The sequence below is a fragment of the Vulpes vulpes genome, chromosome 11 (assembly GCF_048418805.1).
Source record: "Vulpes vulpes isolate BD-2025 chromosome 11, VulVul3, whole genome shotgun sequence".
NCBI classification, from domain to species: domain Eukaryota; kingdom Metazoa; phylum Chordata; class Mammalia; order Carnivora; family Canidae; genus Vulpes; species Vulpes vulpes.
Window position 1 is genome coordinate 81,879,539 of NC_132790.1, and position 21,791 is coordinate 81,901,329.

The window sequence follows — 21,791 nt, forward strand, 5'->3', positions numbered from 1 at the left end:
CTTCTGTCTCATTGTTAGTGTATAGAAATGCAACTGATTTCTGTGCCTTGATTTTATATCCTGCCAAGTTCCTGAATTCCTGTATGAGTTCTATCAATTTTGGGTTTTCCATATAGGGTATCATATCATCTGTGAAGAGTGAGAGTGTGATATCTTCTTTGCCAATTTAGATGCCTTTTATTTCTTTTTATTGTCTGATTGCTGAGGCTAGGACTTCTAGTACTGTGTTGGATAGTGGACATCCAGGCCATGTTCCTGACCTTAGGGGAAAAGTTCTCAGTTTTTCCCCATGGAGACTGATATTCACCGTGGGCTTTTCATATCATTGTGTTTTGATTTGTATTTCCCTGATGCCGAGTGATGTTGAGCATTTTTTCATGTATCTGTTGGCCATTTGTATGTCTTCTTTGGAGAAATGCCTGTTCATGTCTTCTGCTCATTTCTTGCCTGGATTTTTTGTTTTTTGGGTGTTGAGTTTGATAAATTCTTTATGGATTTGGGTTACTAGCCCTTTATTTAATAAGAGATTTGCAAATATTTTCCCCCATTCTGTAGGTTGCCTTTTAGTTTTGCTATTTCCTTTGCTGTGCAAGCTTTTTATCTTTTTTCTTCTTTTTTAATTTTTATTTATTTATTTATTTATGATAGTCACAGAGAGAGAGAGAGAGAGAGAGAGAGAGAGAGAGAGGCAGAGACATAGGCAGAGGGAGAAGCAGGCTCCATGCACCGGGAGCCCGATGTGGGATTCGATCCCGGGTCTCCAGGATCACGCCCCGGGCCAAAGGCAGGCGCCAAACCGCTGCGCTACCCAGGGATCCCCTGCAAGCTTTTTATCTTGATGAAGTCCTTATAGTTCATATTTGTCTTTGTTTCCCTTGCCTTTGGAAATGTGTCTAGCAAAAGGTTACTGTGGCCAGGGTCAAAGAGGTTGCTGCTTGTGTTCTCTTCTAGGATTTTGATGGATTCTTGTCTCTCATTTAGGTCTTTTATCCGTTTTGAGTCTATTTTTGTGTATGGCATAAGAAAGTGGTGCAGTTTCATTCTTCTATATGTGACTGTACAATTTTCCCAACACTCTTTGTTAACTAACTAGAATTTAAATAAGAACTTAAAAAAAATTAACCTAGAACCCAGTACAAGAATCCATGGTTTCTTTTCTACTCTGTAGCTAATGGATCAGACATTGATAGCCTTATTAACAATAAGGGTTCTGTACCTTGTACCTGCTATAGTCTGACTCCCTGGCTTCCTATTCTCATGAAATGGAAACATTGCAAATGACATCTGACTTTTTTTCTGAGTATTTTTTAGATTCTGCAGGAAGAAAAGAGAGAATTAAAAGCAACTCTTCAGTCTAAAGAAAATTTCATGCATGAGGAAAGAATGCAAAAGGAGAAGCTCCAAGCAAAGTTAAAGCCAGCTGACACTCAACACTCGGTAGAGGCCATAAGGTATATTTAATCTTAAATTTTAATTGTAGCCACCTGGTGGTTTGGCATTGAGCACCAGTTTTAATATTACATATTCATAATTTTGTGTTTGATTATGTTATGGGTTTTCTCATTCGGTTTTAATTCTGAGTTAAATTTTTGTGGTTTTATAAAATTTTGTGTGATTTGGGGTTTTTTTTTGGCTCCAATTTGGGTCCCTAACCAAAAGACTATAATGTTTAGAAAATAGAAACCAGTTGGTCAAATCTGTATCCTTGGTGAAACTTCAAATGTGAAAGGATTTGGAATCCATGTCTCATGAAAGGTCTCTGTTTCTTGGTCATGATTAGTAACTGCTTATCACCATCATTAAAAACCAGCTATCGAAATAGCTAATTTTAAAAAAAATCCTAAAACACATTTTGTTCCTATATGTGAATTATTTCCATGAGGTTTGTAGTGGAAAGTAATAGAAGGAGCTATGCTCCTTTTGTTTGATTTAGGTCTGGTACACATTTCTATTCTTGCCAGAACTTTCCTGTAACTTTTCAGTTTCTTTGGCTCAAGGTATCAAGTGGAAACAAAAGTTTTGTCATTTTGTCTTTTTCCCTTGAAAAATGGGCCAAATCCTACTCCTATAAGGAGTAAACTGCTGCTGACTTTTTTGAGAATATCATTTCTTAACCTCTTTAGTCTAAGTGTTCTTTTCATGAAGCAGGAGACAAGCTGAAGAGTTCCAAAGAGTTTCATTACCAAAAACAATTGGAAAATATGAACTAATTGTGCATTGTTTTATTTGCAAAGATCAGAGGCCTTTAACCATCCTCCTCTGTCCTTTTTTAGGTCACTGCAGGAGTCACAGACAGCGAGGAGGTACACCTCACAAGGACAGGGGGACTTAGGCAATGTGCTGTCCCAGCTTGATTTCACCCACAGTAGTGAAGAACTTCTGCAGGCAGAAGTGACTCGTTTGGAAGGCAGGTAGATAATTACATGCCCATTTCAAGAATGTTCAAGTTGTTAAAAATGATTTTTGATCATCATATTGATAAAGTAAACTAATATAAAAGTCTTAGGGAAGGGGTGCCTGGGTGTCTCATTGGTTAAGCATCTGACTTTTTTTTTTTTTTTTTAAGATTTTATTTAGTTATTTATGAGAGACACACACAGAGAGAGAAAGAGACAAGGAAGAGACTCCTTGCAGGGAGCCCGATATGGGACTTGATCCCAGGATCCCGGATCACGCCCTGAACCAAAGGCCAGACGCTCAACCACTGAGCCACCCAGGCTCCCAGCATCTGACTCTTGATTTCGGCTCAGGGTCATGAGATTGAGCCCTGAGTCAGGCTCTATATTCAGTGGAGAGTCCACCTGTCTCTCTCCCTCTGCTCCTCTCCCCACTTGTGCACACTCACTCTCTCTCTTAAATAAATAAATAAAATCTTTGAAAAAAATAATCTTAGTAAAAAAATAAGTTTTTTTTTCCTCTAGCATCCACAGATAAAACAGAAGCAATGAAAGAAGGGCTTCCTAATTTTTCTACCACCAAATCTACCAGTCTGTCTACATCTGTGCCCATAGTCTGTTAGAGTGGATGAGTTGATGATGGATGACATGTCTGTTCCCCTAAGACTTCAGTCATGTCCTTTTGCACAGTTTTTTATTTTCTTTTTACATCATCAAGTTCTGCCTCACTGCTAAATCATTCCTACTGATATAAAGTAGGATTTAATATTTCCCATATTGCAAAAAAATCAAAACCATCCTTGAATCCTATATCCCTATCAAATTATTCCCATATTTCTCTGCTCTCCTTCAAAATCAGATTCTTCAAAAGAGTTTTCTATACTGACTATATTAATTTTAATTTTACATTTTCCTGTGTAGAACATCTTCTGTTAGGCTCTGCCCTCTACCAGCCACCTCACTGGAGCTGCTCTCAGCAAAGCCATACCAGGCACATGGTGCTCCTTGCATCCCAAAGTGCTGTCAGTTATTTCCTTGGCTGCTGGTTGAATCCACATCTCTGCTATAGCAGATAGCATGGAAAAATTTGGGTAGCTCACTTGCTTCGTCATCATACTTGTAAACTTCTGTTTTGTTTGTCATACCTCTAAACTTTGTGACTGGGAAGAGGTTGATATTTTGTTTTAAATGCGAATTGTGCTCATTTGTATACTAACATTTTCTATATGTAAAAATATGTAATTCTATATGTAATTCATATATTTAAAAATATATGAATTATTAGCCTTTAAACAACAAAAATATTGCCATTTTACCCTTTCAAGTTTATCTTTAGGTGATACTTTTTTTACTTTTTATTTCTGTTTTTGGAAATCATCAGATATTTTCTTTACATATTAAATACTATGCACACACATAGTTTTTGCTTTATTTGTTCTGTACCTTAGAATACTTAAGATATTCTTGGATATCGTTATTGAGGTTATATATATGCACTTTATATTGAATAAAATAAAGTTTATTATTCTTTCTTTTGAGAGAGAGAGAGCATGAACAAGGGAAGGTGGGATATGGAGGGCAGAAGGAGAAGGAGAATCTTAAGCAGGGTCCACCATGCTCAGCACCAGCCCAATGTGGGGCTTGATCTCACAGCCCTGAGATCATGACCTGAGCTGAAATTAGTCTTGATTAACTGACTGAGCCAGCCAGGTGCCCCAAAGCTTATTATTCTTTTTGATATTGAAACTAAAATTTACATTTTCTATCATAGATTTTCCATTGATTGACTTTTTAGTATTTTACATGTAGGTGTGTTGTACTGTGCTCCCATCAGGCTTTAAAGACCTACCTCTTACTTTTGACTTGAAGTATGATCTTAGACCCTGAGTCTCTTTTAAGTCCCAATTTTCCCATCTGTAGCTATGACAAGAGGATCTATGATTCTTCTTCTTGCTCTACCTCAGTGTTTGACACACTAATGTACTAAGTACTAGTACTAGTACTAATGTACTAAGTACCAAATAAATGGGCATTCTAGGATATTTAGAAATAGGTAAAATTGAAATACATGGAGACAAATACCAGTGTTCAGTAATAAACAATGTCTTTAAAAATATTTTTTCTATCAAAAGGCAAATAGGAAAAGGAGTCCATTTTAGGCAGTTTATTTGTGTTGTTTAGCTTGAACAAAATATTCCCTAAGAAAGGAGCAAAAGGATTTTATTAGCAGAAATGAGTGGTGAGATAAGAGAGTTATGGTGTCCCTGAGGTTCTCATATCTCATGAGGGATTGATTCTTAAGTAAGGTGACAAGTTGGAAGCTGCGTGTAGGGTAGAATTGTAATTAAGTATGGTGGAGATTAAAATTACGATAGTAACTGCTGTACAATTTGAGAGAGAAAAGTAGTGAAGTTACTGTAATCTTTAGAATTTAAGCATTCTAAATTAAATTTTGAGCAGAGGGAAAGAATATTAGGTAAACATAGAAATCAAAAGTATCTCCAGAAGTTTGAATTGGATTTAGTTGCCTCTGGTGATGATGAGGAAATTAGAAATGAGTTTTAATTTGGGGTGGGAGGTGATATTTAAGATATTTAACTTGGACATCAAAAAGCTAAGTTAGACAATTGAGTCTGTGGGTGTTTTAGGATTTTTGTTTTAAGTTCTGTGATTATATTTATGTCATACATACAGCTTGGAGTCTGTGAGTGCAACATGTAAACAACTGAGCCAAGAACTAATGGAAAAATATGAAGAATTGAAGAAGATGGAACTACATAACAATGAATACAGGGCAGAGATTAAGAAGGTAAAAATCTGCCTGCCTGCAATTGCCAAGTTGTATGTATTTAAGGACTGGGCTGTGAGTTGAGAGGTTATAGGAGTAGATTTAATGAGAGGAAAATGTGGTCCAAAGAGCCACTTGATATTCAGGAGTAGACATGTACCTGGAATTGCTTAGGGAGTCTTTGTCATCCTCAGAGATGCCATATAAATGTTTTCAAGATAATTGAAGCCTATCCTCTTTGAACTCTAAGCTTTATTTTAAACATGTTTTGATGAAAAACTTTCTAGAAGATTTACACTTTTGCTTTCAAAAAGATATTGTAGGGATCCCTGGTGTTTCAGTGGTTTGGTGCCTGTCTTCAGCCCAGGGCATGATCCTGTAGTCCCGGGATCGAGTCCCACATGGGGCTTCCTGTATGGAGCCTGCTTCTCCCTCTGCCTGTGTCTCTGCCTCTCTCTCTCTGTGTCCCTCATGAATAAATAAAGTCTTAAAAAAAAAAGATATTGTATGAACTAGCATTTATTTTTGCTTACTGACTGGAAGTGGTTATGGGTATGTATTCTGTGCTATGGTATAGTTAATATCTGCACTGGCTATTGAGGTATGCAGAGCTGTTTGTGTCTACATTAATGGGCCCTGGCTGCTGTGTTTGACTCATAGTTTTTATTACTTACTTGAGATTACTTCTATCTTCTTTCTTCCTCTTGCCTTTCTGTTGTCTTCTGTGGACAAGGAAGCTATAAAACAAAATTTTTAGCTTTGCAACGTAAAAAAAGAATGAAGGTCGCAAGTGCTGTCCTCTAAGTAATGTGTGCATGGACTTTTGACACAGGTTCTCAGCATTTGAATAACCCATCTCTCTGTTTTGAGATTAATAAATTATTAATAATATAGCCATCTGACTTTCAGTGTAGACATACAATTTGGTAAATTGCTAATTTCTTGCAGACTTAATCAAGGGAAAAAATCATGTCTTGGGGGTAAGGTAAAAATTACCTTACTATTTTAACTGTTAACATATTTATCTATCATGCTTTCTCTTTGTTTTTTATGCTTTCCTTTCTGTTTCTTTGTAGTTGAAAGAACAGATTTTACAGGCTGAACAAAGTTACAGTTCTGCATTAGAAGGAATGAAGATGGAAATCTCACAGCTAACTCGGGAATTACACCAGCGAGACATCACTATTGCTTCCACTAGAAGCTCATCCTCTGACATGGAAAAGCGACTCAAAGCAGAAATACAAAAGGCAGAAGAAAAAGCTGTAGAACATAAGGTGAAGCTTGAACAAAAACTCTCTTCATTTGAAGTGTTTTTGAAGATTGAATTTAGTACAGATATAATTTTCATAGTATTTAATTCAGCAAATTTTTATAAGACTCCTGCTTTGGGCTGGGGTGTGCTGGTTAACATTCTGTGAGGATTGGTGGGGAGGCGAGAATGGGTACAGAGTAGAGAGGCTGTGTCTATTGTGCACGCTGAGAGTGTGACGTGTTCCCTGGGACAGGCTAGAGTACACACGGGGTGAGTGCAGCAAGGGATGGGACTAGAAAGCAGGGACTGGCTCTTGAAGGGCCTTGCCAGCATGTGAAGGGCTTAGTGTTCTCTTAAGGCCAGTGGAGAACACCTGTGAACAGGCATCGAGGGTCTCTGTGGTTGTGCTATGGAGAGTGCGCAAGGAGACAGACCACTTGGATACTCTTATAGCAGTAAGATGGTGGTCTGAGCGGTGGGCAGGGGAGGTGGAGGAAAATGCTGGAATTCTGAGTTATCTGGCTGGTAAAATTGAGTAGGCTTTGCAGTTGATTGGACAGGGAGAGCGAGTTAGACAGTTAGGGAAAGGTGTCACTCTGGATTGCAACATGGGCAGCTGAGTGGAGAGTGATACTCTTTAGTGAAATAGAGAAAAGATAGGGAGCAGGTTAGGGCAGATACTGAATTTGTATGTAAGTCATACAAAATAGAGAAGCTGGTGGAAGGGACACTGATTTGAGATTAAAGTTGGATGTTTGTGGGGAAATAACTAATAGTCAATTCCACAGAAGACCTGGAGTTCAGGATTACAATCTGGGTGAGATATTTGGCTGTGGGCATCTCTGTGTGGAGTTGGCATTTGAAACACCCTGAGAGACTTAGAAATTGTGGTGAGAAAGCATAGAGATGAAGACAGAGATTGAACCACACTTAGGAAACTGCCTTTATGGGAAAAAGGTGTTGGAATAGAGCTAAAGAAAAAAAATAGCAATAAGGAAGGAAACTAGATTGTTTTCATAAAGGAAGCAGAAAACCAAGGAAGGGCAGGAGACTTTTCAGGCAGACAAGCTGAGGAGAATGGGGACAGAGAGTAAGTTATAGGCACACCTCTGTTTTTTCTACTTTGCTTTACTGAGCATTGCAGATGTCACCTTTTTCACAAATTGAAGGTTTGTGGCTACCCTGTGATGAACAAGTCAGTCAACTCGATTTTTCCAACAGCATTTTCTCACTTCATGTCTCTGTAATCAGATTTGGGTAATTCTTGGAATATATTAAACATTTTCATTATTTTTATATTTATCTGATAATCTGTGATCATAATTATAACTCACTGAAAGCTCAGGTGATGGTTAGCATTTTTTAGCAAAAAAGTGTTTTTAAATTAAAGTACATATTTTTTTAGACTTAATGCTATTGCACACTTAATAGAGTACAGTATAGCATAAACATAACTTTGTATGCACTGGAAAACCAAAATATTCATTTGACTCATTTTATTGTGATATTTGTGTTATTGTGGTGCTCTGGGACTGAACCCACAACATCTCTGAGGTATGTCTATATTCTCTTGTGAAAGGAGTATAGTCCATATGATGTTGGAGGTAGAAGCCACATGAGAGGAAACAACACTGGAGAGTGGGAGAGATTGACCAGTGAACTCATTCATCATTATCTTTTTTTTTTTTTTTTGGTAAAGATTTATTTATTTATTTGAGAGAAGAGAGCAGGAGGGGCAGAGGGAGAGGGAGAGAATCTCAGGCAGACTTCTCACTGAGTGCAGAGCCCTTATGTGGTGCTCAATCTCAGGACCCCGAGATCAAGACCTCAGCTGCAATCAAGTCAGCCGCTTAACTGACTGAGCCATCCAGGTGCCCTGAACTCATTCATCTCCTTAGAATATTTTTAAAATACATTGTATTACTTCATCTTGATGCATCTTTTTTAAAAAAATCTTTATTTCTTTAGCTTTTATTTATTTATTTTTTGTGTGTGAGAGTATGCATGAGTGGGGGAGAGAGGTGCAGAGAGAGAAGGAGATTCCCTCTGGGATCAACTTGGGGCTGAATCCCAGGACCTTAACTGACTGAGCCTCCTAGACATCCCTAAAAGATCTTTTTAGAAAGGTATTTATATATAAATATATATTTATTAATATATTAATTTACATATAATATATAACATATAACTTACATATATAAATATTCTTCATATATTTATATGAATGAAAAATGCATCTTTGCCTGATGAAAATTATATATAGAAAAATTTTATAGATGCATTTGATTTATGTGTTCATTTTTTTCTGCTTTCCCCTTCTCAGGAGATTTTGGATCAGATGGAGTCACTCAAATTAGAAAATCGTCATCTTTCTGAAATGGTGATGAAATTGGAATTAGGTTTACATGAGGTACGTAATAGAAACTTCAGTGTTTCTGTTATCCAAGCCTTTTATTTTTTAATTTTTTTTAATTTTTTAATTTATTTATGATAGTCACAGAGAGAGAGAGAGAGAGAGAGAGAGAGAGAGAGAGGCAGAGACATAGGCAGAGGGAGAAGCAGGCTCCATGCACTGGGAGCCCGACGTGGGACTCGATCCCGGGTCTCCAGGATCGCGCCCTGGGCCAAAGGCAGGCGCTAAACCGCTGCGCCACCCAGGGATCCCCTATCCAAGCCTTTTAAAGGAATCACTTTGTAAATATTGCTGTTGTAAAGAGAGAGTTAAGATAAAACTACAGAATGAACCTTGTGCAGAAACTTGCTCAATAAAACAGTCAAGACAATGTTGTCAAGACAATGATGGCAGTAAGCAAAATATCACTCTCCACTTCAGCAATTGGAAGATTTTTTAATGTTATTTATATGACAAAATACATGTGTAGTCTGTGTTCTTACTAGGCAACATGTATACAAAGTGCTTAATGTAGTGCCTGACATTTGTTAATACACAATAAATGTTAGATGCTATTATTATTATTGTTATAATTACTATGTTTATAAATATTTTTCTTATAAAATATATCATCTTTTCCATAATTTGGTTTTAGTTATATTTATATAGGATATAGTTAGTTTAGTCAAATATTATAGAATCTTTTATGCTCAAAATATTTTAATAGACAACATAACGGACACAAGGATGAATAAGATAGGATTCTTGCCTTTCTAATAGGATAAGAAGTGTGTGCTAGCTCCTGTGAAACAAGAACATGCTTAGTTAACAGTGAGTTCATTAACTGTGTATGGATGTCCTTTGAGCTATTTTGTTATAAAATTCTTATAATTTGCAAAATGACCCATCAATTCTGACCTATGTCTTTTTGGTGTTGTTCAAAAGCCCAAAGATTGTAGAAATTCTTTCTTTCTGCATTTCCAGAGACTGTGTGTGTGCCTCCAGAGAGGTTTGGTTATACAGCGCCCCTATTTGCTACTAAGTAGTTTTAATTTCACAATCATGGACTAGGGAGGCTGGGCTGGGAGAAAGTGCAAAACACTAAATGAATACTTTATTTCAAGTAAAAGAAAACGTTGAGGACTCTCTGATAAACAAAGGGTTGTGGAAGGGGAAGTTGATGGGGGGATGGGGTAACTGGATGAAGGGCAATGAGCCAGGGTACTTGATGGGATGAGCACTGGGTATTAGGCTATATGTTGGCAAATTGAATTTATTTTATTTTATTTTTTTTTAAGATTTTATTTATTTATTCGTGACAGACAGAGAGAGAGAGAGAGGCAGAGACACAGGCAGAGGGAGAAGCAGGCTCCATGCAGGGAGCCTGATGTGGGACTCGATCCTGGGCGGCACCCAGGCTGGAGGTGGCACCAAACCGCTGGGCCATCGAGGCTGCCCGGCAAATTGTATTCAAATAAAAAAATATAAAATAAAAATATTGAGGACTATTTTTATAATTTTTTGGAACAGTAAGATTTGCTTACCATCATGAAGCCACAAAGAATTTTATAATATAAACAATTTTACAACATAAAAATATAAAATTTGTGGGTAGCAAAAGATCCCATAAAAAAAGACTAATAGACTGGGGAAACAACCTACAAATAGAAGTTAATATAAAATATTAATATAAAGATTTCCTGGAAAGATAATAAAAGATTGGAATCCAGTAGAAAAATAGACAAAGAAAATAGATAATGCATAGAAGTGATGCAAAATTAAATAAACGAGAAAAGCTTTTCAGCCTCCCTAATAATCAAAACTAAATAAATACTTCTTAGCTAACTGGCTTGACAATGATTTTTTTTAATGTTTTATTTATTTATTCCTAAGAGACAGAGAGAGAGACAGAGAGAGACAGAGAGAGAAGCAGGCTCCATCAGGAAGCCCAACGTGGGTCTCGATCCCGGGTCTCCAGGATCACGCCCTGGGATGAAGGTGGTGCTAAACCGCTGAGCCACCCAGGCTGTCCCTTGACAATGATTTTTAAAAATGAATATAGCCAGTATTGGCAGGGATATAGGGCAACAGGCTCTCATGCTCTGTTAATGAGAAAGTGAATTGATACAGCCTTTCTAGAGGATAATTTAGCAATATCCATTAAACTTGTAAATATATATAGCCTATAAACTCCTGGGTCATGTGCATTTCTGATTTTGATAGTCATTGCCTAATAGTTCTCCAGAAAGGTCATATCAGTTTGCATTCCCAAGGAACCCATCCTGTAGCAGCAAATGTGTGGAAATGGCCATTCTGGTGTTATTTGTAATGTACAAAATTTTGAAATAAACTAAATGTTAGCCTCTAAGGGGGATGGGTAATCTGTGGCTATACTATGAAATATTATGTAGTCATTTAGGTGGCAGATGAAAATATGTATCTAATCTTGTTCCTTCCCAAATCCCTCTAACATGAAAGGATTTTTTAAAGTGCAAACCCACAAGGGATGGGAAAGAGAGGAGGGGAAATAGCAGCTAAACCCTTTGTAAGGGGGAAGTTGGATGGAGAGAGGGAGGAAAGAAGGAAGGAAGACTTTTATTTGCTCCGATAAAACCAATATAAAGCTAATAGTGGGAAAAGCCAAGAACCAATCTGATTTTTACTACAGGATCTTCAAAAGGCTCAGGATTCGGCAATACCTGATTGAGAGAATCTTATGTAATGATTACCCCTTCATATTTAAGTTAGGAACTCTCAGGAGTGCTTAAACCAGACGAGGACCAGAGATTCTGTTGAGCTTTGATTTCTCTTCAAACTCTCATCTAACAGTTATAGTCCTGTTCTTTCTTCACATAGCCCAGCGTTTGCTTGGCACCCAGTTTTTATATTACCTCTCACATTAATTTTTCTGTAATTGTTGTTAATAAAATAATAAATTTGAGAAAACTTTAAAAGATGCCTGGCAAAGGCAAAGCAGCATCTTTTAAAATATATATATATTTAATGATCTCAAATATCAGACTCTGGCTGAGCAAAATCCTGTCAAGCAGTTTAAACCTACTCTGGTTTTGAAGTTACACGTAGTGGGAATATACTGTAGGTACTGAGAATAATTTTTAGAAAGTTCTGCCTTGCATTTTACCACCTAGGAAGGTAGAATTACTTTCACAAATGAATGTTTGGATTAGATAGCCATTTTAATGAAATTATCTAATTATCTTAATAATCAAAGCAGTAGCTCTGATAAAATTCTTTTCCTCCTTTAAAAAAATCGACCATAGTTTGTAATTTAACTTCTATGTCCTGCCATATATATATATATATTTTTTTTTTAGATTTTAACTGGCATTGACAGCTTATTGAAAAATTTTGTAACTTATTGTCACTGCTGGTACTCAGGTAGTTGAAGGCTGCATTTTAAAGTTTGTTTTAATTCTGTTGTTAAGCCACTTTTGAACAGCTTACTTTCAGAAAATCTTTACAGAAGAGACCAAGCTAAAAATCATATTAAATTCCAAAGAAAATTACTAAATTTTTCAGAATGTTAATGAAATATTTTGTCATTAGAAAAAAACAGGGCATCCCTGGGTGGCCCAGTGGTTTAGTGCCTGCCTTTGGCCCGGGGCATGGTCCTGGAGACTTGGGATCAAGTCCTGCCTTGGGCTCCCTGCTTGGAACCTGCTTCTGCCTCTGCCTGTGTCTCTGCCTCTCTCTCTCTCTCTCTCTCTCTCTCTCTGTCACTCAGGAATAAATAAAATCTTAAAAAAAAACAAAAAACAAAACATGGTCCAGACCATAATTTTTTCAGGTATAGTTACCAGGAAACACCTAGAATTGAAAAGCAATAAAATTAATGATCACAGAACCCAGACCAGATCACAGTAGGAATTCCTACTGTTTTACCATGTATTTCACGTTGATTTCACATACTAGAATAGGTACTGATATTATGTAAAAGTCCTTAAGACCAGAAAGTACTAATTTAAAAGTTGTCCTTGCCAGCTGGAATTCCTTTTCAGAACCTTTTGTTCACATGTCTTTCTTTGAACTAGGTCTCGCAATTTTCGTTCAATTTTCTTCCATAGATACTCTGGAAGAACCCATGACTGCTATTTTCTTTCTTTTTTCTCTTTCTGATTCTCACTTACAGCTTTCCTCCATCTGAGCTCCAGCCTTCCTCTAGCTCCTCAGATATTCCCTGACACATCAGGGAAGCTCACTGCACTCCTAATTTTCCAAAAGTGTTGTAAGAGACAACACTTTTTTTCTCATAGGGGGGCAAACACAAATATTTACTTTTTCCAAAGTAAAGCCATAGATGAAATAGATACAACTAAAAAGAAAAAAAAATGTAATTTCCCACCAGTGGTATCACAGATCCAGGTATTCTTATTTAACTCTGGTATTCTTTTTTATTAGGCAAAAGAGATTTCACTAGCAGACCTCCAGGAGAATTATATTGAGGCATTAAATAAATTAGTGTCTGAAAATCAACAACTACAGAAAGATTTGATGGATACTAAATCTAAGCTGGAGATTTCTACTCATATATGCAAAAAAAACCATGACAGGATCTTTAAACCAACACACAACAGAGCACCTGAGTTCAAGAATACAGAGTTCAAGTAAAATTTCTTCACGGTTTACTTAAAATGTGTACCATTATAATTCTCATTTCTTTGAGAATAATTTCAGACTTCCAGAAATTAAATCTTCCTCAAACGACTTTATGTTTGACTCTGAAGTACAGGATATACAAGTAAAGCTACTGTGAGGTTAATAAATGGCAGGGGGTTGTATAGCAGTTTTTTCAAGTTTTAGTTTCACACACTCTAGACATATGTATAAACAATGTCCTTGCTTCCCCAAGCCTTTCCATGCTGCCTCCCACCTCTCTAACCCCACCAGTACCATGAGAAGTAGAAATTAGCTTTTCATATTAAGAAAACTTCCTTTGTATTTTTGGTCAATTAATTATAAGCTGTTACCATAGGAAGTCAGCATTCCATGGAAATCCACCTGGCTTCAGCTCTTATTATATGGCTCCTATGTTTTCCTACCTACCAAAGCCTCTGCTGACACCTCACCTCCACTGTCACCTCAACCCCAGAGGACGTTAGGCGCCCTTCTGTATGCACAGTACTTCCCTCTGGCCTAGCACCAAACACACTAAGTTACTCTGGCAGCTTGTCTTCCTTGCTCTATTGTACTCCTTTGAGGGCCGGGGCCTGGCAGTGGGGATTAGATATTGGGCCTGAATGGATGGAAGGAACATGTGGTCTAAGTGGGCTGCTCACTTTGTATATTACAGCCTTACTGGTTAGCCTGTTCCTTTATTTTTAAGTGAACTTCCTGTAACAGTTCTATGTTAAAAGAGAAAAGTTACTACAATTTATATTTGTTTTGTTTTCTAATCTGCTATCCAGGCCAACCCATGGCCCGTACAGAGATGATGGAGTAAAGACTGAGCACTACAAAACAGGTCTTCATTCTCCGAGACGACAAGCGTCGGATAGTATAGAGCCCATGTCCAGGGTCCTCAGCCCCCTGAGTTCTCAGATCACCCCTTACAGTTCCACCGTCTCTTTGCCTTCTAACTTTCTGTGTAAAACTAACTCTTTGCCTTCAGTGCTAGATACAAACGAAGCCAATTATTCTGACACTATCTCTGAGAGTATAAATGATGAAGAAGAGTTTATATCTTCGGTATGGAAACTTTCTGATCTTACTAGTTTATTAAGTCTGTTTAGTTTGGTTTTATTTTTTATTTGAAGGGAAAGGGAGGGTGATGGAGTGTGTTTGTCTGTTTCTTACTAGTTCTCTATCTTAAGTACTCCATATTATTCTCATGTATGTCTGTCTTATGATTTTGCTTGTCAAGACACATTGAGCCATGATTGCTTTTCAAAATTCATTTTAGTTCCGAAAATTAATAGCTATTCCTTTATTTTTAATCCTAATTTGGAAATTCCTTTCCTTTTTCAGAGAGGGTTGATTTTATATTGGAATGGTTGGTTCAAGGAATATTTCTGGATGCCAAGATAGTACTGAGGTATAGACAGTGAAGAAGGAAGGAACTGTGGGAAAGGGACATAGAGGGTGGGTGGAGGCAGAGGAAGGAACTGCATTTGACGTGTCCAGAACATGGATTCGGAACCACAAAGTGTGACATGGCACTGGCCCCATGTTCCTGCACCTGCTATGCAGACTTGAAGCACTTGCCTCTAGCCATTCATTGCCTCACCAGTTAATGGTCCCACACCTGTGGAAAGTTCAGTATTTTTGACTTTTTAATGTACTGACAAGTCCACGGAAAGGTTTTCTTTCTTTTTTCTTTTTTTTTTTAAATAAGTATCCACTTCACTTACATGTGATTCAGAAATTCAAAAACTTTCTGAAAACTTCCTTCCTATGTTTAGCAGCAAAACTTATTTGGCACGAAAACCTGCCCTGAACTGAACCAATGTCATAATATGCATAGACTTTATTTAATCCCATCTAGCATTTTCCTTCAGAAATATCAATATGTTTGATTATGGGACATTACCTCAGATTCCACTAAGGTAATATAGTTGATCTTTGTCAGTTATGGATTCTGGTTTTGTGAATTGCCTACTCGCTAAGCTATTTGTAACCCCCTGTCAATACTATAGGGACTCCTATAGTCGCTTGTGGTCATGTGCAGAGCTGGGAAAAATTTGAATCCCCAGGCTTGCACATTCCCTGCTGAGGTTGGCCAAGGTGCCTCCAGTCCAGCTGTCACACAGAGGTGACCAGAGGGGGAGGAGTTGGGGACATTGCAGTGTAGTGCCAGGAGTATGAGCTCTGGCGCCTGCTGAACAGGGTTGGAATCCCAACTCTGGCACCTGTTAGTGGAATGGCCTTAGGCAAGTCACTTCAAACTTCTGAACCTCGTTTTCTTTTCTGTTAAATAAAGAAAATGGAGCCTACCAGGATGAGTTGTTTTTAGGATGATAGTCTGTGCATGTGTGTGTGTGTGTGTGTGTGTGTTTCCCCAAGGAGCAGTAATTCGTTATTCACTAACTCAGTGTTTGAAGTGACTCTAGAAATAACTACTGCAAGTGAGGAGGGACAGTGTGTGGTGCATGTCCTATATTACCTTTCTGAGGTCTGGTTTCTGAAATACCATGGTGGCCCCTGGAGTTTCAGATGAGGGATTATGGATTGAGGTTTTTGAAGGAGTGAAAGTACTGATTTCACAGTAGATTTGTTCTGCTTTAAAATCAAAGTAACATATTCAGAGTTTAAAAGTGAATCTTAAATAACAGACCTTGAGTATACTCTCTTCTGGGGTATTAAAGGCTCTTAAAGGCTATTTATATACTTCATACAAAGTCTAAACAGAGATATTCTTCAGACCCATAACTAATATGTTTATATGATACTTTACATCTATATAATTTAGGTCAGCAAGGAAGAGGTCTGTGATAATTTTTATGGAACAACTTCTTTTTTCCCCTAAAGATTGTATTTATTTATTTTAAATAGAGAGAGAGAGAGAGAGAGAATGAATGAGCAGGAGGGAGGACCAGAGGGAGAGGGAGAAGCAGACTCCCTGTTGAGCAGGGAGCGTGCCTCAGGGCTTGATTCCAATACCCTGGGATCATGACCTGAGCTGAAGGCAGATGCTTAACTGTGCCTGAGCCATCCAGGCACCCTCTTTTTTTTTTTTTTCTTTACTGTCTTACCATTAGAATAAAAACAAATTTCAGAAAAAAAGTATTTTTTAAAAAGTCACCTTTTAATATTTTTAGTTAGAAAATAGCATGAAATTGCATCTGAGAAGTATACTGCTCAGTTTACATATGTCAAAATTTGTTTCTCCTCTAGTGTCCCTTGCCTGTATCTCCTCTTGGTTCAATAGCTACCAGATTTTTGGAAGAGGAGGAGCTGAGGTCGCATCATATTCTAGAGCGCCTGGACGCCCATATTGAAGAACTTAAAAGAGAGAGTGAAAAGACAGTGAAACAGTTCACAACCCTCAAGTAACCTCTTTAAAAAATATCACAAATCTGGGAAGAAAAATGGACCCTGAAAGAGTTGTTGTCACCCAAAGTAGTGTCTCTTCAAAATACAAACAGAAAAATTGCAAAGATGAGACATCCTAACACTGTTGTGAAGAAGTCTGAAGAACTGATACTTCTCTAAGGCATTGTCACTGCACTGGTTTGTTGGAAGAATAGCAATAACCAGCAATAACCTGTAAGAATAAACCACTTTGCTTGACTTTTTTTCCCTCACATTAATATTTATTATAAAGTGATATTTTCTCTTGACTTAAATGTGAATAGCTATAGACTAAAGATTTTATGACACAAATTGAAAATAAAGCAACTAAAGAGGCATGTGGTAGGAGTATGGATTTCAGAGTCAAACTGATCCAGACTGATGTCCTGGTGTTGCTGCTTACTAGCCAGTTGTGTTGGTAGCATGTACAAGGGCAAAATAGCTTGGACAGGAAGCTCTCTCTTACTCTGAACACAAGTATGAGAGAGAGGGAAAAGGAGAGAATGGGCTGGTTTGAGGTGTGGGGTGCCTATGGAATGTCAGATGGAAATGGCATCTGCATTACTGAGATGTTTAAAGGGCAAAGATCTCAATGTGCAGAAGGTGTTTGAAACCACGGAGAGCTGATAAGATCCACCTGATAAAGTCTACCAAGGAGAGTGTTTAGGGAGAGAGCAGAATGCAGGGCCAGGGGTGCTGAAGGATGCCGGCATATGAGGATCACAGGAAATGGATCAGAAGAGTAGCTAGATCCCATACATACATGTCCATGCCATTGGGAGGTCCTATCAGTTTGGCTTCCAAAATCTATCTCAGATGCAGCCACTTCTCTCCTCCAGTTCCACCACCCTGATCCAAACTAACTCAATCTCTCACCTCGATTCTGGCAGTAGCCTCCTACCTGGCATTACTTCTACTCATGACCCCAGTAAATGAAACATTGTCACCTCTACCTCCCTCAAAACCCTTCAAAAGCTGCTTACTGCACTCAGAATACCTCCAAACTGCTTTGCAGAGCCTACAGGGCTTGGGGTAACGGGGCCTGCCTGTGCCACCCACTGCATTGTCTTTCCTCCACTGTGCTCCAGGCACACTGGCCTTTCCGGTTCCGGTGTAGCCAGCTTCAGCCTTAGGATCGTTGTCCTTGTCATTTGCTTGGAATCCCTCTGTCTCACCTCACCCATGGTTGGGGTTTCTTGTGGTCAAGTGTGCACTCTAACATTCCATCTTCAGGAGACCTCTGACCTGGCTTCTTTCAGTTTCTGTAACTCACTGCCTTGAGTTATTCCCTCTATGGTACTGCCCACCCTGCAAGCATTTTGTTACTTGATTTACATTTTTTGTTTTTTTTTTTTTAAGATTCTATTTATTTATTAGAGAGACACACACACACACACACACACAGAGAGAGAGAGAAAGAGAAAGAGAGACAGGGAGAGGGGCAGAGACACAGGCAGATTCCAGGCGGGGAGCCTGACGTGGGACTCGATCCCAGGTCGCCAGGATTACGCCCTGGGCTGAAGGTGGCGCTAAACCACTAAGCCACTGGGGCTGCCCCGTTTTTTGTTTATTTTGTTTTAAGTAGGTTCCATGCCCACCGTGGAGCCCAACATGAACCTTGAACTCATGACCCTGAGATCAAGACTTGAGCTGAGATCAAGAGTTGGATGCTTGACCTGACTGAGCCGTCTAAGGGCCCCTAGATTTACGTTTTTACTGTTTCTGCCCATGTGCTCCTTGAGGGAGGCTCTCTGGTTTATGGTGGGGTCCTTGTCACCCAGCACAAGCCCAGCACTATGCAAGCACTCAGTTTGAACCCATGGATAAATCTCTTTCCTTGGATGCACCACATTTTCCCTTTGTGCCTTGGTACATGCTGTTCCTTGGGTTGGTCTCCTCTTCCCACACTTTTACATGCTATTATTATCTTGCTCCGCAAAGCTTCCCATAGCCCCTGACCAGACTAGGAGAGCTTCTCATTTCTTACAGCACCCTGTGTGTCCCTCTCAAATCACCAACCACACTGTGCTAATTTTTGTCTCTCACAGTCAACTGGTTAAACTAAAACTGAATTGGGAACTCCTTAAAAGCAGGGGACAAGGTCCTGTCTACATCCAAGGTGGTGTCCCACACATAGTAGATACTAAGTAACTACTCAGTCAATGAAAATCACTACCATTCTGGGCTTCAGTGCACCCACCTGTAAAATGAGGATGAGAGGATTTACTGAAAATACATTTCTGAAAGGGCTTTGCAGACTCTAAAAATATTGTACCCATCCGAATCGGTCCGTATATGGGGATTTCTGAGTTTCAGACTGTCTGAAGCTTCCAGTTAAAATATGTAGGGTACAATCCCAAATTTCCATGGCCCATGCCAACAAGGAGGGACAAGGACAGACTCTAGTTGCTGGAGATACTTAAAGAATCGTGAGGTACTATGTACTTCCTTAAACTTCTACCGCATTGTTAAAGTTGAGGTAAACGGTCTAAATTTGTCAGCATGTTTGATTATAATTTAATCTCCCAACTTCGTATTTCAAAAAAATATGCCTAATATTAAAATGTGTCAAACTAAATTTGAGCTAGTTTCTCTGTGCTCTCTGTGCACAGGATACTCACGTGAGATGGAAGGGTAAGGGTGCTCTCCTGTACTTTTGGTGTTTACAGATGGTGTTGTGTTGGATGAGTTGCCTCATTCCTCTTGGCCAGCATTCCCAGTGAATTTTGGTCTGGATTTCTAGCCGAAGAGGACAAAGTTGAGTTCTCACTGTGAGTAGGATGCTGCCTTTCTACAGAGCCTTTGATCTCAATAAGCCTAGGAGGCAGTGTGTGTCACTGTTCCAAAGTGACAGGGAGGAAATAAGTGGCTTGCCCTGGATCCCAACGTGCAGGCTCTCTTTAGCTGAGCCTAGGAATAGAGAGTGTGGACTTTGCAGGCAAGCAAGCCAGCCTAATCCCAATCCTAGCTCTACCATTTACAGGCTGTGTGATCTTGGGTAAGTTAATTAACCTGTCCATACCTCAGCTTTCTCATCTATAAAACAGGGGAAATAAAAATCACTTCCCTTACAGGGTTTGTGTGAAGGTTAGTATTTGTAAGGTACCTGGCCTAGTAAGTGCCATGAAAGTAACTCATTGAATAGAAACAAATACACTATTTCTTTTTTTTTTCTTTTCTTTTGTTTAAGGTTTTGTTTATTTGAGGCAGAGAGAGCATGAGTGGGGTGAGGGTGCGGGGGTGGGGGGGGGGAGAAGCAGTCTTCCCTCTGAGCAGGGAGCCCAACATGGGGCTCGATCCTAGGACCCTGAGATCATGACTTGAGCCAAAGGCAGACGCTTAATTACTTAACCAACTGAGCCACAAAGGGGCCCCCAAAATACACTTTCTATTATGTCTCCTCAAAAAAATTCTACCTTCCCTAGCATACACAGATACATAACACCTAGTAAACTCTGGGTAATCTGTTTGCAAAACACTCCTGAGTCTGGAAACTAAAGGTTACATATGAGAAAAATAACTGTAAAATAAGTTCTGTCATTAAGAACATACATCCGCAAACAGTCGTCACGAATGGCAGTCAAGCGTATAAAGGCAAGGTTAGAGATTTGTTAACTTGTTCTAGAAATAGTTTCAGATAGGACGTAAAATGTATCAAAAAGAACCAACAGTGGAATCAAGACAAAGAGAAAAATGAGGGCCGGACATGTCCATTCACACACGAGCATCTAGTTCAGGTGCTAGGGGCAGGCAGAAACTTTCCCTCTGAGCTTCTTAAGCGCAAAAGCAGAGAAGGAAACATTACTTAAAGGCTTCATGGCACCCACAAGATCAAAACAGACCATGGGTTCAAGAGAAGCACATCTTTTTTGAGTGTGCATATGAGCATTTGTCTAGGTGTATGAGCATTAGTAGAGGTCCTACAACACTTCTGTATTGGATAAAAATAAGAGAATCTGCACAGCTTCCTTACAGTGGGCTTCAGTGCAGGCTGATGGCAAAGGCTGATGTGCAATCAGAGACCAGTTCTAAGGTGGTCCCAAATGTGATGGTGTAAAGCTCTTGTGGTCTGGCCTGACCACAGGGGAAAATGTAGAGAAATGATGGACTGCAGCCTTAAAAAGCAATCTTCTTTAAAAGCTATTTCTCCACAGTGTGATTTCTATAATCTGACAACCAGTTCACTCATTTTTCCTCTGTGGGAACCTAGAATTTGGCCATTTTATGTTGCCCATTAAAGCCAGGTTCAAATGATTTGACAATACAATCAGAAGTAAGTATATACTCTTCTTATGAAAAGAAAACCTTATTAAAGTGATGCTTGAATGGTGGAACGTCCAGGAACTCTCTGATACTAAATGCAAAGTAGATAAATTTGCATGTGTCCACTTTTCTGTCAGAAAGCATCCATCAGATTCTCAAGGATATCTATGAGCCAAAAAAAATTATCAAGAACCACAACTTTAGAGACTAGAATTTTCCCAGAATTGTCTTCTATTTTCTGGGGGGAGATGGAGAATTGCAGGAGTCCAACCAATTCCTATTGGGGCTAAGTTTTAAAATGCAGTTGAATAGTCATTAAAAACTCAAGCTTTTCAATAATGAAAAGGTAAATAACCAATTTTAAAGTAGGTGAAGGATCTAAATAGACATTTCTTTAAAGAAGATACGCAAATGGAAAAGATGCTCTACATCACCTGACCAGGAAAATGCAACTCAAAATCATGTGAGATACCACTTCACAGCCACTATAATACAAAAGATGGACAATAGCAAGTGTTGATGTGGAGAAATAGGAAACCTTATACGTTGCTGATGGGAATGTAAAATGGTGCAGCCACCCTGGAAAACAATTTGACAGTTCCTCAAAAAGTTAAACTTAGAGTTACCATTTACCCAACAGTACCAGCCCTTGGTATATGCCCAAGCTCAACC

The 21,791-nt window shown here is 38.8% G+C and overlaps 1 protein-coding gene across 14 annotated transcripts in view; it reads left to right on the plus strand.

Annotated features, from left to right (window-relative positions):
* CEP63 (centrosomal protein 63) overlaps nt 1-17,194 on the plus strand; it is a 55,648-nt gene extending 38,454 nt beyond the window's left edge. For 6 of the 14 annotated variants that reach the window (XM_026015451.2, XM_026015450.2, XM_072726905.1 and 3 more), the window contains 8 exons: nt 1,312-1,451; nt 2,274-2,411; nt 5,091-5,205; nt 6,261-6,458; nt 8,760-8,846; nt 13,248-13,453; nt 14,255-14,534; nt 16,680-17,194. In XM_026015451.2, coding sequence (XP_025871236.2) covers nt 1,312-1,451; nt 2,274-2,411; nt 5,091-5,205; nt 6,261-6,458; nt 8,760-8,846; nt 13,248-13,453; nt 14,255-14,534; nt 16,680-16,838 — 1,323 coding nt within the window. In that variant the 3' untranslated portion in view covers nt 16,839-17,194. The remainder of the gene's footprint in view (nt 1-1,311; nt 1,452-2,273; nt 2,412-5,090; nt 5,206-6,260; nt 6,459-8,759; nt 8,847-13,247; nt 13,454-14,254; nt 14,535-16,679) is intronic. The other 8 variants (XR_011995270.1, XR_011995269.1, XR_011995268.1 and 5 more) reach the window with 4 other exon arrangements.
* The last annotated feature ends 4,597 nt before the right edge of the window (nt 17,195-21,791 follow it).